At 39.7% G+C, this 16,132-nt stretch overlaps 1 protein-coding gene across 1 annotated transcript; it reads left to right on the top strand.

Annotated features, from left to right (window-relative positions):
* The first annotated feature begins 292 nt into the window (after positions 1–292).
* On the top strand, positions 293–6,732 carry LOC122103604 (keratin-associated protein 9-4-like). The gene is made up of 2 exons (XM_042674212.1): positions 293–759; positions 6,444–6,732. Exons 1-2 carry the CDS (start codon positions 293–295, stop codon positions 6,730–6,732), a joined length of 756 nt encoding a protein of 251 aa, XP_042530146.1.
* The last annotated feature ends 9,400 nt before the right edge of the window (positions 6,733–16,132 follow it).

Genomic DNA, 16,132 nt, shown 5'->3' with positions numbered 1-16,132 from the left:
ACTACAATAGGAAGCATGATGCAGGTGACTTCTAGAAATGCTCTCCATGAATTATCCGCTATTAATTGCCTAATGGGTGATTTTCAAAAGATTTGTAATACTTGGGGGCAAACTTCCTCCTTCAGCCATTTCCCCATGAGCCTACAGAAAACAAACAACAACAAAGAAAAGTCCTGCTCATTCATTGGTCCCCACACCAGTGCCAGGGGTATAAAAGCCCCAGAATCAAAGAAGCTCTCAGAATCTGGGAATCTCCTCTGGGAACAGAAGCCCATCCTCTACACCTGCTAACATGACCAACTGCTGCTCCCCTTGCTGCCAGCCCACCTGCTGCAGGACCACCTGCTGCAGAACCACCTGCTGGAGACCCACCTGTGTGACCAGCTGCTGCCAGCCCTGCTGTCAGCCCAGCTGTGGCAGCTCCAGCTGTTGCCAGCCCTGCTGCCAAACTACCTGCTGCACAACCCGCTTCAGACCCACCTGTGTGACCAGCTGCTGCAGCAGACCCTGCTGCCAGCCCTGCTGCTGTGTGTCTAGCTGCTGCCAGCCCTGCTGCCAGCCAGGCTGCTGTGAGTCTAGCTGCTGCCAGCCCTGCTGCCAGCCCTGCTGCCAGCCTCGCTGCTGTGAGTCTAGCTGCTGCCAGCCTTGCGGCCAGTCCAGCTGCTGCCAGCCAGTTTGCTCTGGACCTGTGTACTGCACAAGAACCTGCTACTACCCCACATGTGTCCGTGTGCCTGGTTGTCTGTCCCAGGGCTGCGGATCCAGCTGTTTCTAATCTTGCTGCAGTTGACCCTCATCCCTGTCTCACATTGCAACTTTCCATCTACCAACCCAAGCCTGGCAATAATATGACTGCCAGGCTTTGCTATCATCAACCATCCACTGGTTGTTTTCTTGCCAAGGGCAGGTCTTGTTGATAGGGGAAAAATTTACTCCATTGGCTGTTCATCTCTTTACCTGCTAATCCGTGTTCTTGTTCTCAGTCTACTTTATCTGCTTTTGATCTTGAGTCACATTCTCAGATGTTGAAAAGTAATCTATGTCTTTTTGCTCTAAACAACCTAAAAAATAAGCAGACAAATATAGCCCCTTTCCTGACTCTTCTTAGTGATGAGTATTTCCTCACTACACTTTTATCCTTATGGCTTATTCTTCTCCCTGCTATGCTTACTTTACAAAATTCTCTTCTTGGTGACAAGGAACTTGTCTAATTAATTTGCATTTATTTCCTAATAAATCTCTACACCTTATCATGTTTCTGGGTTTTGTTTTTTGTTTCTATAGTACGTTGTACCTAAGGCTTTACATTCACTGTTTCCTGCTTCTAGTATTCCTTTGTAGCCCCACAATTATCCAAAAAGATGTTCAAGGCCAAGAATATCTTTGGTAGTCAGTAGGTGACAAAATGTCCTTGTCCAATGTCATTGGGCCCAGCACCTTAGGCTTCTTATTTTACCTGACAGGTACTCTAATATATCTACTTCTCTCCAAGCAGAACTGACTGGCCCTGGGCAGGTTTCACTCTTTATCTAGCTTAGCCTTTCCCTTGCAAAGGAAATCAACACTTTCCTTTGCAAGGTAGTTTTGTGTGTAAAGGTAGATGAAACACATACATACACGCACACATACACATACACACACACACGTACGTTACTAGACACCATCAAAACCTACAATGAACATGAGGGAAACATGGGCAGACCTTCTCAAAACCTCAGCATTAATGCTTTATGTAGGCCATGTCTGCCTCTAAAAGGAAAATGAGGTCTAAGTGCGGGTAATCATCCTTTTGCAAGCTATCAGAAGTAGAAACATAGACTCTTCTTGGCTTCTGAAGAGCTTCTCCTAACTGGCATGCTCAACACTTACCACATCTAGAGTTCCATGGCAGACAACCTCTTTATTGGTTTAAGGTATTTAAGGAAACCTCTGACTAATTATTAGCTAACCTAGTTGATATTTCAGTAGTCTAAATGTGTTTAAAAAAACTGATATATTTATCAGAATTAGCTGAGAAAAGCCAAAGAGTAATGATAAATCCTACAGAAGAATCTTAATTCCAGATTGTATCATACTATATTATTTTAAATGCCTAGCTTTCAATTAAAAAAAAACATAAAAAATAAAAAGCATAAAAAACGCACAAGAGAACAATTACGTTTTTCAACCAATAGGGGTTGTATACATATGAATCTTGATTCTTTTATGGAACTTTTCACCTCGGGGGAGAAGGAAATTAAACCATATAAAATCAATCAAAGTTGTATTTTAGGTGTAATTACAAAAAGGTAAAATAATAAATCTTATAGAAGAAAATAAACAACATCTTCATGATATTAGGTTGCTAAATGTCTTACAGTAAGTCTGTATAAAATTATTATATAAAGCGGGGCACCAGTGGCTCACACCTATAATCCTAAGGAGGTTGAGATCTGTGGATGGTGGTTCAAAGCCAGCTCAGGCAGTAAAGTCCATGAGACTCTTCTCTCCAATAAACTACTCAGAAAAAGAATTGGCACTGTGGCTCAAATTAGCCTTGAGCACAGAGAGGCTCAGGGACAGAGCCCAGGCCCTGAGTTCAAGTCATATTTTCAATATTATATCGAAATATTGAATATATATGTGTATATATATTCAATATATGTATATAGATGAAAATATATATGTATATATATAATATTGAAAATGTGAATCTCTTCTTGCTGTAAGATAACCATTAAGAGAGTGAAGACATGTAACACAAAATGGTAAAAATAAAAATGTGTGTAAAGATATATAAAGGTTTCTATCACCCATCCCTGGAACTTATTGGCATAGGCAGTAACTTCTTGCATAGAATGTCAACAGCTCGGCAAATAAGAGCAAGTAATGATAGATGTGATTGCATCAAAACTAAAAAGCATCTGCACAGCAGAGAAAATATTCACTAAAGAGATAGCCTCAGAATGGGAGAGAATCCTTGTCAGCTATTCATCTGATAAGAGATTAATCACCACAACATCTAGAAAGCTCAACAAACTATACTACCAACTACCCAACTAATAAATGGACAAATAAACTGAAAAGACAATTCTTGAAAGAAGAAATTTGAATGAACAATAAATACCTAAGTCCTCAATATCCCTGATCATAAAGGAAACACAAAACAAAGAGATACTGAGAGTTCATTTCACTCCAGTCAGAATGACCAAGGTTAAGAACACAAGCATGCAGGTTAGGGTGTGGGGGAAAGGAACACATATATACTTGGTTGAAACTGCAACCTGTCTGTCTGATTGGTATGTGGTATGAAAGCACATAAAAACCCTGTTGCTTTTGTTACTATAAGTTCATAATATAATTTGAAGTCTAACATTGTGTTATCTCCACATTACTTGAGGGTTGTTTTTTTTGGGGGGAGGGGGCCACTCAGGTCTCCTGTGCTTGCATGTAAGTTTAAGAATTAATTTTTCCAAAAATCATATTAAGTGAAGTTACCCAGTCCCAAAGAAATTTAGGTCCCATCCTTTCCCTTACTTGCAATAATTAGTATACATATAGGATAATCTTATCAGATGAGCTGAAAAGCTCAAAAACCATGTACAAATGACCATATAAGATGATGCTAAGTGAAATGAACCCCAAGATATGGACACAAGAGGTTGTCTTTATTGTTATTGTTTTAAATGGACCATGTGATTTTATTTGTTGTTGTTGTTTCCTTTGTATGTTCTTTCCCATATAGCATATCCCCTGTTATCACTGTACTCGATTTTGATACCCTGCATCTTGTATATACATATGTCTAATCTGGGGAGGGGAAGAGGAATAACAAAACGCTGAAACAAGGACACCGGATGACCCATTGCAACAATGAGACACACAGGACAGTGTATTGGAAATGAACTTCACACCTTCGGGTGGCGAGGGGGGTGGGGGGGAGTAGGAGTGTGGGAGAGAGGGGAGGGAAGGGATAGTGGGACAACAACAAGGAAGGGAAGAGGTAACAATGATCGACAAGTAATGTACTCATTGCCTTACTCATGTAACTGTAACCCCTCTCTACAACAACTTAACAATAAAATTAACATTGAGAAAAAAAGAATTAATTTTTCTATTTCTGTGTACAATGACATTGGCGTCTCGATGGGGATTGCATTCAATTGATTGATTGCTTTTGGTGGCACGGCCACTTTCATGATATTAATTCTACCAATCTGTGAGCATGGGAAGTCTTTCCACGTTCTGGTGTCTTGCTTCGTTTTTTATCATAGAGGGCTTTCACCTGCTTGATTAAGCTAATTCCTGGGTATTTTTTTGGGAGACTGCGGTGGGTGGAGTTGTTCTCCTGATTGCTTGTTCAGCCTGTGTGTTGTTGGTATCCAGAAGATCTGGGGTATGGGTACTAGTGGGACTGGGTAGGGTGAATGGAGAGGCTGAATCTTGGGTGAGTACAGTCAATATACTTTACGAACATATATGAAATGGAATAATGGAGCCTGCTGCGATTGTTTTGGGAAAGAGTGGTAAAGGAAAGTGAGGAGCATGAGTTCAAGCAAGCCACACTGTATGCCTACATGGGCATACCAAAATGAAACCTCCTTGCACAATGAACTGATGCCAATAAAAAAATTGGAAAAAATTATACTAATGGTTTTCATGTATGACATTTTCTTTACTTAAATTCTATTGTAAAGGTGATTGACATTTTTTTCATATCTGTATATACTGTGCTATGTTCACCTTTATCCCTCTCCAGCTCTTCATTTCCTGGAAGATTTTAGAGCAATAAAAATAAGTGAAGTACTATTAAAATATCCAGGAAAAAATAGCCAAATTTGTATTATTTCATTCATTATAATGTGACTTAATCATATTGACCTACAATTTTAGAAATCAATAGACAGGTTGTCTACCCGTGGATATGAAAGAGGCGTTTAATTTAAAGGAAAAGGAATTATGTTCTATTTCTTAAGTGATTATAGTGATATGGGTGTATTAAATTTTGTGATAATTTATTAAGTTGGGAACTCATAATTGGAACACTGTAGGAATGAAGTTTTTAACAAAAAAGTTGGAGAGGTATTGGAGAGATACTAGCACTGACAGATAATTCAGCCACTGAAGTCCCTAATCTAGTTCTTTTATTATCAAGAAAACCACAAAAGAAAGAAAATAAGAATTATGCAACCAGCCACCCCAGATTACCAGCTCTGTTAAGTGACAGGGTTATTAGAATCATCAGCATGTCTGGTATTTCAAGAAGTTCCCCAGTTAGATCCAATTATGCCCACTATAAATAGAAAATGCCTCATTCTTGGACAAAGACTATTGGTCACCTAAGATGTAAATAAGTTAGTGTTTACTTTTCTGTCTTTTTTTGAACTCGGCACATAGATCTTTTAAAAATACTTTTTATCTTTTAAGTAGTCATTCAGAGGAGTTGCCATTCAACCAAACGGTTTGTGAATGCAATGTGTCTTGATCAATGTCACCCCTTCAACATGCCCACCCACCCTTCCCAACCCACCCCTTCCCTCACATTTCTCTTTCTAATATACTATTATTGTCTTTAAGTAGTTGTTCAAAGGAATTGCCATTAGGCAGAGCAGTTTATGAATATACCCCTTTTAACATTCTCACCCACCCCACCTCTTCCCTCACTTTTCTTAATTTTTAGGTGTTTATTGGGCATTTTGGCACTTAAAGCGATTTATGTACACAATGCATCTTGAACTGTGTCATCCCTGGAAAGGTTGGGTTGAAGGGGGATAGAAATGAGTATTTTCTAAGTCCCAGTATAATCCTTCTGCTTCTACCCACCTGCTATGTTTTTGCTGTATAACTAAGAACTCATTTTACCAAATAACCTGTTTCCATTGTACCTGACACACAAGTGGGGTTGCTGATACAGAATAGATACTTGTACTGGTCTGGACTCATGTTTTTGTAGCCACACAGACATGGAATCAGACATTCAGTACAGCCCTGTGAGCATAACGTAATCAAACTCCCCTCTTCCCCCTACCAACCCAAACCAGAGATAATCTAAGAACAACCAGTAGAACAAAGCCACAGAGGAACCAGTACCTAGAGACTCCCGGGCCAGCAGAAGCTAACACATGATCAGATGATGATCACTGCAAGAAAGATGCTGATGACCTGACTCCTTCCTTTTATCTGAAAAAGGCCTCTATGAGTTGCCTCTAATTAAGAAAAGATTAAACACACTCAAAAGACTCATGACATTTAAGAGGGGGGTGGAAACTTCCTCCATGTCAATTCCTAAACGGAATACAGAAAAACAACATAAACAAGCAACAAGGAAAATGTTTACTGATTGGTCCAAATTCTGGAGGCCAGGTATATAAAAGGTCCAGATCAGAGAAGAAAGAAAAAAAAAGGCACCACACTCCAGAATACTAACTGTGAAAGGAACCACTACCCACACCTGCCACCATGACCCATTCCTGCTTTTCCTCTTGCTGCCAGCCCAACTGCTGCCAGTCTACCTGCTGGAGACCAACCTGTATGGCCAGTTGCTGCTGCCAGCCATGCTGCCAGCCCAGCTGCTGCCAGCCATGTTGCCAGCCCAGCTGTTGTGAGTCCAGCTGCTGCCAGATCTGCTGCCAGCCAGCTTGCTCTGGGCCTGTGTACTGCACCAGAACCTGCTACCACCCCACATGCGTCCGTGTGCCTGGTTGCCTGTCCCAGGGCTGCGGATCCAGCAGCTGCCAGTCTTGCTGCTGCTGATTAACTCCCCAAAGGCCATCATCATCTTCACACAACCATCTACCAACAGATTTGCTTCAGTAGGAAAAAATTCATTCCCAAAGCCAGCATGCTGTTACTGAAAGTTCTATTGTCCAACTGCTGGCTTCAACCTTTAGGAAGCAGCGTGTACAGAGTACCTCATCCTGATTTTTTTTTCCTTCCCTATGTCCTAGGGATTTAGAAGCATCTTCTCATATGCTCAGTTGGGAGTTAGGGTATCTTCTTTGAATCAGAGCCAATGCCTTCACACTTTTCTGTCCAAGTAACTTAGGAAAACAAAGTCTCCCAGCTTTCTCCTAGATTTCTGCAATGGATCAATCGTCTTTATAATCATGTTTTCCTTTTCAGTGTACTCACGTTTTCCTGTATCGTGCCTTTTACTTTTCATAATCACTAAGAGTTATCTTCTTAGCAACAGGGATTCTTAGCTAAACTCAAAAAATAAATTCTGAACCCACTTTTAATACTATTTTTGTTTCCTTATATGGCACAGCATTCTTTTTCTCTAGGATTTAATATTTTTAGAAAGAGAAAATATAAAATTATCAAAAAAAATGTAAAGGTTTGTTTAGGATCTGAATAGTGCAGGGGCGGGAGAGGTTCAAAACTTTTTTCCTGTAACTGATTTAAGGTAAAAAATTAAAAATAATATCAAAATCATAGCAGCTATAACTGTCCAAGTAAAAGCCCACCTACAAAAAGGCAGGATAAAATCTGATTGAGAAAACATACACATCACAACTTGGTAACAAATTTCAAATGGTTTCATTTCCCACAGTCCAAAATGAAGATCATCTTGGATGCTTAGATTCTACGTCTTCAAGAATCCAGTCAATGCCAGTCAAAAAACCAGTAAGAGTTTCAGCCTCTATATCTGCACAGCATTCTTAACGTAGATTCCCAAACATGCTGCATACTGAGTTAGTCGGCTTCTGACATAGGTTCAGGGGCTTGGCAGTATAAATCAGCTCTGCCATGTTTATTCTATATCAGCTAAGAAGTGGACACAGAGGAAGTGTCCAATAACAATAGAGTCCCTTCAAAAACACTCTCGGGAACTCTCTTCCTTCAACTAGGATTTACCTTCTAGTCGTTCTTCAGCATGAACTTGCCAGTGGCTGAGTCCACTGGTGAAGTTGAGCGTGGGTATGCTTTCGTCTAAGAAGCATACAAAATATAATTGAAGATGTAGGCAGAACCAACCATTTTCTGAATAGACCTCCAGTAGCTTGGGAATTAAGAGCATGAGTTGACTAGGATTACAGCAGAGTAAAAGATTTCCATATGTCAAAAGGAAGTATCTACCAGAATGAAGTGACAGCTTAAAGAATTGGGCAGGGGGAATTGTGTGCTACTATTCAGCACACAGAAGATGAATCTCCAGAATATATACTGAGTTCAAAAATTAAGAACCAGTAGAACACCGGGCACCAGTGGTTCATGCCTGTAATCCTAGCTACTCACGAGGCTGAGATCTGAGGATCACAGTTCAAAGCCAGTCTGGGCAGGAAAGTACATGAAACTCTTATCTTGAATAAACTACTAGAAAAACCGGAAGTGGTGCTGTGGCTCAAGTGGTAGAGCACTCGGCTTGAGCTGAAGAGCTAAGGAACAGCGCCCAGGCCCAGAGTTCAAGAACCACGACCAACAACAACAAAAGAACCAGTAAAACAAACAATCCAATTAGCAAATGACAAACAAATTGAGCAGTTTAAAAAAAAAAAAAAAAAAAAAAAAAAAAGGAGAACTGATTGAGCAAGTGGCAAATGAAAAAAAAAAAACAGTTTTCAAACACTTTTCCATATCTGATGAGAAATCCTTAGCCATAAAGGGAATGTAAGCCAAAAATCACAATGAGGTTTCATCTCACTCCAATTAGAGTGGCAATAATCAAGAAAACAAACAAGACACAAATGGGATGCAGAGATAGAAAAACAAGGAAAGGAGAAATACTATCAGTAGGAATGTAAATTAGTATAGCCATGATGGAAATCATTATGACAGTCCCTCAAAAGTTCTACAAATAGAAGTACCAAATGATCCTGCTGATGTCATTCCTTCATACTTTCCATCCCTAGGAAATGTACCCAAACAAATGTGTAACAGCATATAATAGTATACGTGTTTCCAGCAACAATATTCAAAATAGACAAGCTATAGAAGCAGGCTAAGAGATGGTGGTTCAAGTCCAGGCCAGGGAAAAACTTCATGAGACCTCCATCTCAACATATACGTATGTAGCTCAAGGCTATGATCCTAGATACACATGGAAGCATAAATAAGGAGATTATTGTTCAGGATAGCTCAGGGCAGAAATAAGAGATAGGATTTGAGTGGCAGAGCACCTATCTAGCAAGCATGAGACCCTGAGTTCAATCCCTAGTAGTGTGTGTGCACACTCATGCTTGTGTGCTCGCACACACACACACACACACACACACACACACACAGAAAGACCTCCCTGACATTTTCATTTGATTCCTTCATGACATAACATTTTAAAGCCAATTATGGTATTACCTGTCATCCAAGTATAATTATATTTTATTAGTATATTTAATGGCATAAAATAATGGGTTTCATTGGCATTTCATACACCCATATAACATATTTTAACCATGTTCAACATCCCCAATACCTCTTACTTCTTCATCCACCTCCTATGTCCACCATTCCCTTCCTGTCCTTTTGATAAATACTCTACCTTCTACATTCATATTCTTTCTTACGTAAATTCCACATAGGAGTACAAATAGATACTATTCGTCTTTCTTTCTGAGTCTGGCTTATTTTACTTAACCAATCTAATTATAACTTTAGACAACTCAAGAATTTATTTTATGATACATTTGAAAATTTAAATTCACAACTCAAAGTACTCGGTCTCTCTTCCAAAAGTTACAGCAAAGCTTGCATTTTATTTATTTATTTATTGCTATTATCTTTTAGTAGTTGTACAAAAGGGTTTCAATTCAGCATATCAGTTTATGAGTACAATGTGTCCCGACCAAGGTCATGCTGTGTTTTACGTGTGTTTATGTGTTTATTGATCAGCCAACCTTCTGGTAACATCAATAAGGTTTGATTTGCCCCATTTTTAAATAAGCAGAAAAGGAAAAAGGCTAGTGGAGGTTATAAGACACTTGTTCACATTGTATACCTAAAGGCACCTAATGAAGAGCCTGGATGAGGAAAGGAAAAAAAAGCCTAAATTTGAATTTTTTGTTTTTGTTTTTGTTGGTCATGGGGCTTGAACTCTTGGCCTGGGCGCTGTCCCTAAGCTCTTTGGCTCAAGGTGAACACTCTACAACTTGAGCCACAGCTCCACTTCCAGTTTTTCTAGTCTCATGAACTTTCCTGCCCAGGCTGGCTTTGAGCCGCAATCCTCAGATCTCAACCTCATGAGTCGCTAGGATTACAGGCGTGATGCACGGGCCCCCATCTTGAATATATTTTAACTGAAGTTTCATGTCCCAGCCTCCCTCCAATGCCCTAAGTGCCTATAGTCAAACTCCCCAGTGCATCTGTGCCAAACTGTCTGCCTAAAGGCTCTTCCGGAACAATTCCTATCCAAGATCTCAGCTTCAATGGGGGATAGAAAGCATTTGGGCATTCTGGTAAAACACTCTGAATTCTATTTTAACAGTGAGAAAGCTCTGGTAATGCTTCGTTAGTATTAATGAAGCCACTACAAAAGAGCCATCTAAAAAAGTGTATCAGCAAGGCAGGGAAATGCTTGCTTGACTGGAACAAGTGGTCTCATGGAGTAGAAAAATAATTGCCACACATGGGGGGGGGGGGGTGAGGGGGGGGGCAGGGGTCTGGGGTGATTTCTTGACAAAGGGCTCCAGGAAAAAAGAGAGCTGGATGAGGGCAGAAAAGAGCTCAGAAAGATCATTCATTCTGAATGTGTGGATGTGCATGGTCTCTGGGAAAAACATTTTAGGGAACCAATAGTGAAGGTAGCCCAAGAGGCAAAGAATCCTTAAAAGAGATTTGAAAGGATGGACCAGACTACCTGGGTCTATACATTTGTATTTAGTAGATTCAGATATTGAGTCTGGAAGCTCCCCAGCAGGCAGTTTATCAAGATTCCTTCCATTCCTGGAATTCCTCCTAAACACCCCTAAATTCCTGTCTTGCCCTAGATTGCCTTATTATTATTATTATTATCAGTCTTGAAAATCCATACGCATTCAAGCACTCAGTGCTATGAGGAAAACAAACCCATTGTCATGATAAATGGCATTCTCTTGGAGAGATAATAATGATAATGATTAATAATAATAATAATAATCTATCTTCCAAGAGGCATTCAGGACAGAAGTTACAAACCCCATGCATAAAGCAGGGGCTGTCTTTTAGACATGCAGCCCCACAGACCTGATTTTGTTTACATACCAAGCATTCCAAGCTTTCTTGTGGAGCAGACTTGCCCTAAGCAAGCCCATAAAGCATGAGCATCTATGTATTAACTTACAGGAGAACTGACTGGCAGGAGCTTCTTAATCACCACACTAGCAAGGAATCAGCCCTGGGAATTGTTAGAGCGAGTCAAAGGTCGGAGGCCATTGGACATTCTGACTTGATGATAGGTCTCCCCAGCTCTCCCTCTCTGTGGCAGTTGCTTGACTGAGTGAGCACTGGGAGCTTTAGTTCCAGCACTTGCCTGAATGCTGAGCTTCTATCAGTCAGTTTGGAGTCAGTTCTTCAGATTTTGAAGATATCCTTCTATTTAAAGTGACTTTACATAATGTTGTTCATTAGGCCAGAACTGGGATTTGAATTCAGAACCTGGGGCACCATCATTTAGCATTTTTGCTCAAAGCTAGTGCCCTAACACTTGCACCACAGCTTCACTTCTGGATTTTGGGTGACTAATTGGAGATAAGAGTTTTATGGACTTTCCTGATCAGTCCTCAGAACTCAGCCTCCTGAGTAGCCATAATTACAGGTATGAACTTATTCCAGATCTTAGATAGTATCTAACTGTGGACTCTCACTTGCTGCATCTTCCTTCACACCATTACACTGTGAGTATGCTTGGAATCTATCTTTCCATCTACTTCATGGCTATCACAATAGCTGCTAGCTATTGATGGCATTTCTGATCATATTTCAAGCAACTTGAGGTTTAAAAGCCTTTGTTTCTTCATCCAAAGTAAAAAAAAAAAAAAAATTAAAAAAGAAGTGGGTCATGCCTGTAATCCTAGCCACTTAGGAGGCTGAGATCTAAGGATCTCAGTTCAAAGCCAGCCAGGAAAAGAAAATCTGTGAGACTTTTATCTCCAATTAACAACCAAAATACAACTGAGTCTCAAAGAGGTAGAGCTCTAGCTTTGAGCAAAAGAGCTCAGGGACAACACCCAGGCCCTTATTTCAAGCCTCATGACTGACAAGATAAATAAACAAAATAAAAGGAGTTCTCAGTAGAGAATTATCATCTCCACAACGTTGGACTGACTCTGAATTTTTTATCTATCAATTTCATTCATTGGTTATACATCACCAGCTTGTAATGAGTGACAAACACATCCTATTCCTTTCCCTCTGCCTGCTGTGAGTCACACAAACGAACACTGTAGTTCATTTATTCTTGTTTGAGTCGCGACAGATAGACAAGGACACAGGGAAATTGTATTCTTTTTTAACATATGTCCAAAGATCTATATTTAGACATGAGAACCAGGTATGGTGAGAGGGAGTTGTAAAGATCAAACCTAAGGAATCTTGATGAGCTGGAGCATAAATAATGTCAATGTTATGCTAGAAATATTTGCATTTGTTTTCTGTCTTTTCAGACAATGGGGAATACTAGTACTGGGAAACAAACATTTCTAAGGACAAATAAATTTACAAACAGATTCTCCAAACACATACAGGTTGCTGTAGACGGTGCACAATATGTTATTCTGGACACTTCCAGTCTCTAACATACTGACACGAGAAATGTAGAGAAGGAGGGTGCTCAATGTATTGAGACGGGCCAACGCCATGCCACCTTTTCCAAGTTTCTGTAGGCCATACACCTATAAGCTTGATCTCGTCTGTCTCAGAAGAAGACGAACCTTGGAATGAATTGTTCAAGTGATCCTTTATGGGTGCCTAGAAAAAAGATAAAACATACAACCAATGACACCAAATCACATCAAATAATGCAGAAAAACAGATTGAATTCGATGGTAGTTGACCATGACCTATTTCACTGTTAATGTTGGCATCTTATTTTATCTAATAATAATGAGCCCTTGACACCAAATTCAAGCTGGATCCCTGAATAGGAATTGTAATGGGACAGTTAGACAGAGAGCTGGGAACAGGTCCATAACGAAATATTCTATACATACTCAGAGCATCTAAGGCTTGCTAGGAGGCCATACCACAGTCAAAATGGACTCAGAATTTAGGCTCTTAGTTGGTTGGTATCTCAAGCTCAGATCCTAAGGCACATCTCTATTTCTAAACCCACAGAAATAGTAAGATAGTAAATGTTGAGTGTTTGGGTCACTAAGTTTGGAAATAATTTGTCATGCAAAACTACATGATTAGTGAAGAAAGGGGTGACATTGTCCAAAAAGAAATGTGCTGTTATTATTTACCATAGCTAAGATATGGAACCAACCCAGATGCCTCTCAGTAGATGAATGGATCAAGAAAATGTGGTATATATACACAATGGAATTCTATGCCTCCATCAGAAAGAATGACATTGCCCCATTTGTTAGGAAATGGAAAAACTTGGAAAAAATTATATTAAGTGAAGTAAGCCAGGCCCAAAGAAACATAGGTCCCATGGTTTCCCTTATTTGCAATAACTAGTATATGTATGAGTCAAGCGGACAAAGTCAGATATTGTGATGTTAGGAAAATGAAGCCTTAGATATGTATTTTAATGCTTTTTTATTTCATGCATTTGTTTCTAACGAATTTATAAGATTATCTCTTTGTTGCTTTGTATGTCCCTCCCCCACAGTATAACCCCTGCTTTCACTATATTTGATGTCAGTATAACTTGTGGAGATGGGGAAAAACAAGTCGTTTAAGGATACAGGTGGACCTGTTGCAACAATGAGAAGTACAAGGTCATGTCAAAAACTAACTTTACCACTTTGGTGGCGGGGGGGGGGGGGGGGGGGGGGGGGGGGGGGGCAGGGAGGTTTGGGTGGGGCGGTGGGAGGATGGGAAGGGATGTGAAGGGTAAACAAAGGAGGAGGCTGCAATGCTTGATAAGAAATGTAAGCATTATCCTGCCCATGTAATTGTAACCCCTCTGTACAGTATGTTCACAAAAAAAATAAAATTAAATTAAAAAAAAAAAAGAAATGTGCTGTTTATTGACTTATGTAACTTTAACCACTACACATCACCTTTAATAATAACGTTTTTTTAAAAAATTTTACATGGATGATTAGTTAGGTGCTGGTGGTTTACATCTATAATCTTAGCTACTCAGGAGGCTGAGATCTTAGAATCAAGGTTCAAAAACTAGCCCAGGCAGACAAAAACTGAAAGACTCTAATCTCCAATTAACCAGCAAAAAGCCAGAAGTAGAGATGTGGCTCAAGTGGTAGAGCCTTGAACAAAAAAGCAGAACAAGACCATGAGGCTCTGAGTTCAAGCCCCTGTAGTCACACACACACACACACACACACACACACACACACACACACTCACAAATAGATAATTAATACAATGAATCAGATCCATGTATGAAAAAAATGAATAATTCTTAAAAGCAATGGTGAAATTTTTTAAAAAGAAAATGGCACTATTTCACCTTGATACACATTATAAATATTGAAGTTCATCTCAATTTTATATATAAATTAATTGACTGGGATGAATACAATAAAATTGTGGTAGGGTTATGTCTAAAAAGAAAAAAAGAAAGGAAATGGAGGGGAATATAAAAGAAATTAAACTTTGTGGATACTTTATTTCAAGGAGACTTTTAAAGATCCAAAGCAGAGATTAAGAAAAGATCATTTCTAAGTGGTGGATATTTGTCATATTTTTCTCATGTTTTTTTAAATTGTTCCCCTGCAGGAGACATAAATGTAAGGAAAAATTTAATTATGAGCATGTCCAGGCTATGCAAAACATTGTTTATAGCGGGAGGTTCAGATGATTTTACTGGCAAGTTCTAGCACACCTAAGAGGAGTAAATAAACACTGTTATTTGAACTGTTTCCAAGCATAGCGAAAGATCCAGTTATTCCCAGCCCATATTTTTTTTTAATTTAATTTAATTTTATTTGTGAACATACTGTACAGAGGGGTTACAATTACATGGGCAGGATAATGCGTACATTTCTTACCAAGCATTGCAGCCTCCTCCTTTGGTTTACCCTTCACATCCCTTCCCAGCCTCCCCCCTCCCCCCCCACTCCCAATCCTTCGCCTTCCCCCCCTTCCCCCCTCCCCCTCCCCCCCCCCCCCCCCCCCCCCCCCCCCCCCCCCCCCCCCCGCACCGACGTTGTAAAGCTCGTTTTGGGCATGACAACTTGTACTTCTCATTGTTGCAACAGGTCCACTGTATCCTTAAACAACTGGTTTTTCCCCGTCTCCTCCACAAGTTATACTGGCATCAAATATAGTGAAAGCAGGGGTTATACTGTGGGGGAGGAACATACAAAGCAACAAAGAGATAATCTTATAAATGCGTTAGAAACACATGCATGAAAGAAAAAAACATTAAAATACATATCTAAGGGTTCATTTTCCTGACATCACATTATCTGACCTTTTCCACTTGACTCATACATATACTAGATATTGCAAATAAGGGAAACCATGGGACCTATGTTTCTTTGGGCCTGGCTTACTTTACTTAATATAATTTTTTCCAAGTTTTTCCATTTCCTAACAAATGGGGCAATGTCATTCTTTCTGATAGAGGCATAGAATTCCATTGTGTATATATACCACATTTTCTTGATCCATTCATCTACTGAGAGGCATCTGGGTTGGTTCCATATCTTAGCTATGGTAAATAATGCTGCAATAAACATAGTTGTGCTGGTAGCTTTAGTGTGGTCTTGTTTGTAAACATTTGGGTAAATGTCCAAAAGTGGGATTGCTGGGTCATAGGGGAGTTCTATGTGAAGTCTTTTGAGGAACCTCCATACTGCTTTCCAAAGTGGTTGAACAAGTTTACATTCCCACCAACAATGAAGTAAGGTTCCCTTCTGTCCACACCCCCTCCAGCATCTGTTGTTGTTAGAGTTCTTGATTTTTGCCGTTCTAACTGGGGTGAGGTGATATCTCAATGTTGTTTTGATTTGCATTTCTTTTATGGCTAGGGATGTTGAACATTTCTTCATGTGTCTATTGGCCATCCTTCTTTCTTCTTCAGAGAAGTTTCTCTTTAAGTCTTTCA

This window comes from Dipodomys spectabilis, unplaced genomic scaffold (assembly GCF_019054845.1).
Source record: "Dipodomys spectabilis isolate Male_0828 unplaced genomic scaffold, ASM1905484v1 ptg000018l, whole genome shotgun sequence".
In the NCBI taxonomy this organism is placed as follows: Eukaryota; Metazoa; Chordata; class Mammalia; order Rodentia; family Heteromyidae; genus Dipodomys; species Dipodomys spectabilis.
The sequence above is the reverse complement of the archived record's forward strand: the minus strand, read 5'-3'. Positions and strand labels throughout refer to the sequence as shown.

Excerpts from the sequence above, each read along its gene's own strand:
- LOC122103604 (XM_042674212.1), top strand. The coding sequence starts at position 293 with ATGACCAACTGCTGCTCCCCTTGCTGCCAGCCCACCTGCTGCAGGACC. Across the intron at positions 760-6,443 it reads TGTCTGTCCCAGGGCTGCGG|CCATTCCTGCTTTTCCTCTT; the intron begins ATCCAGCTGTTT and ends TGCCACCATGAC.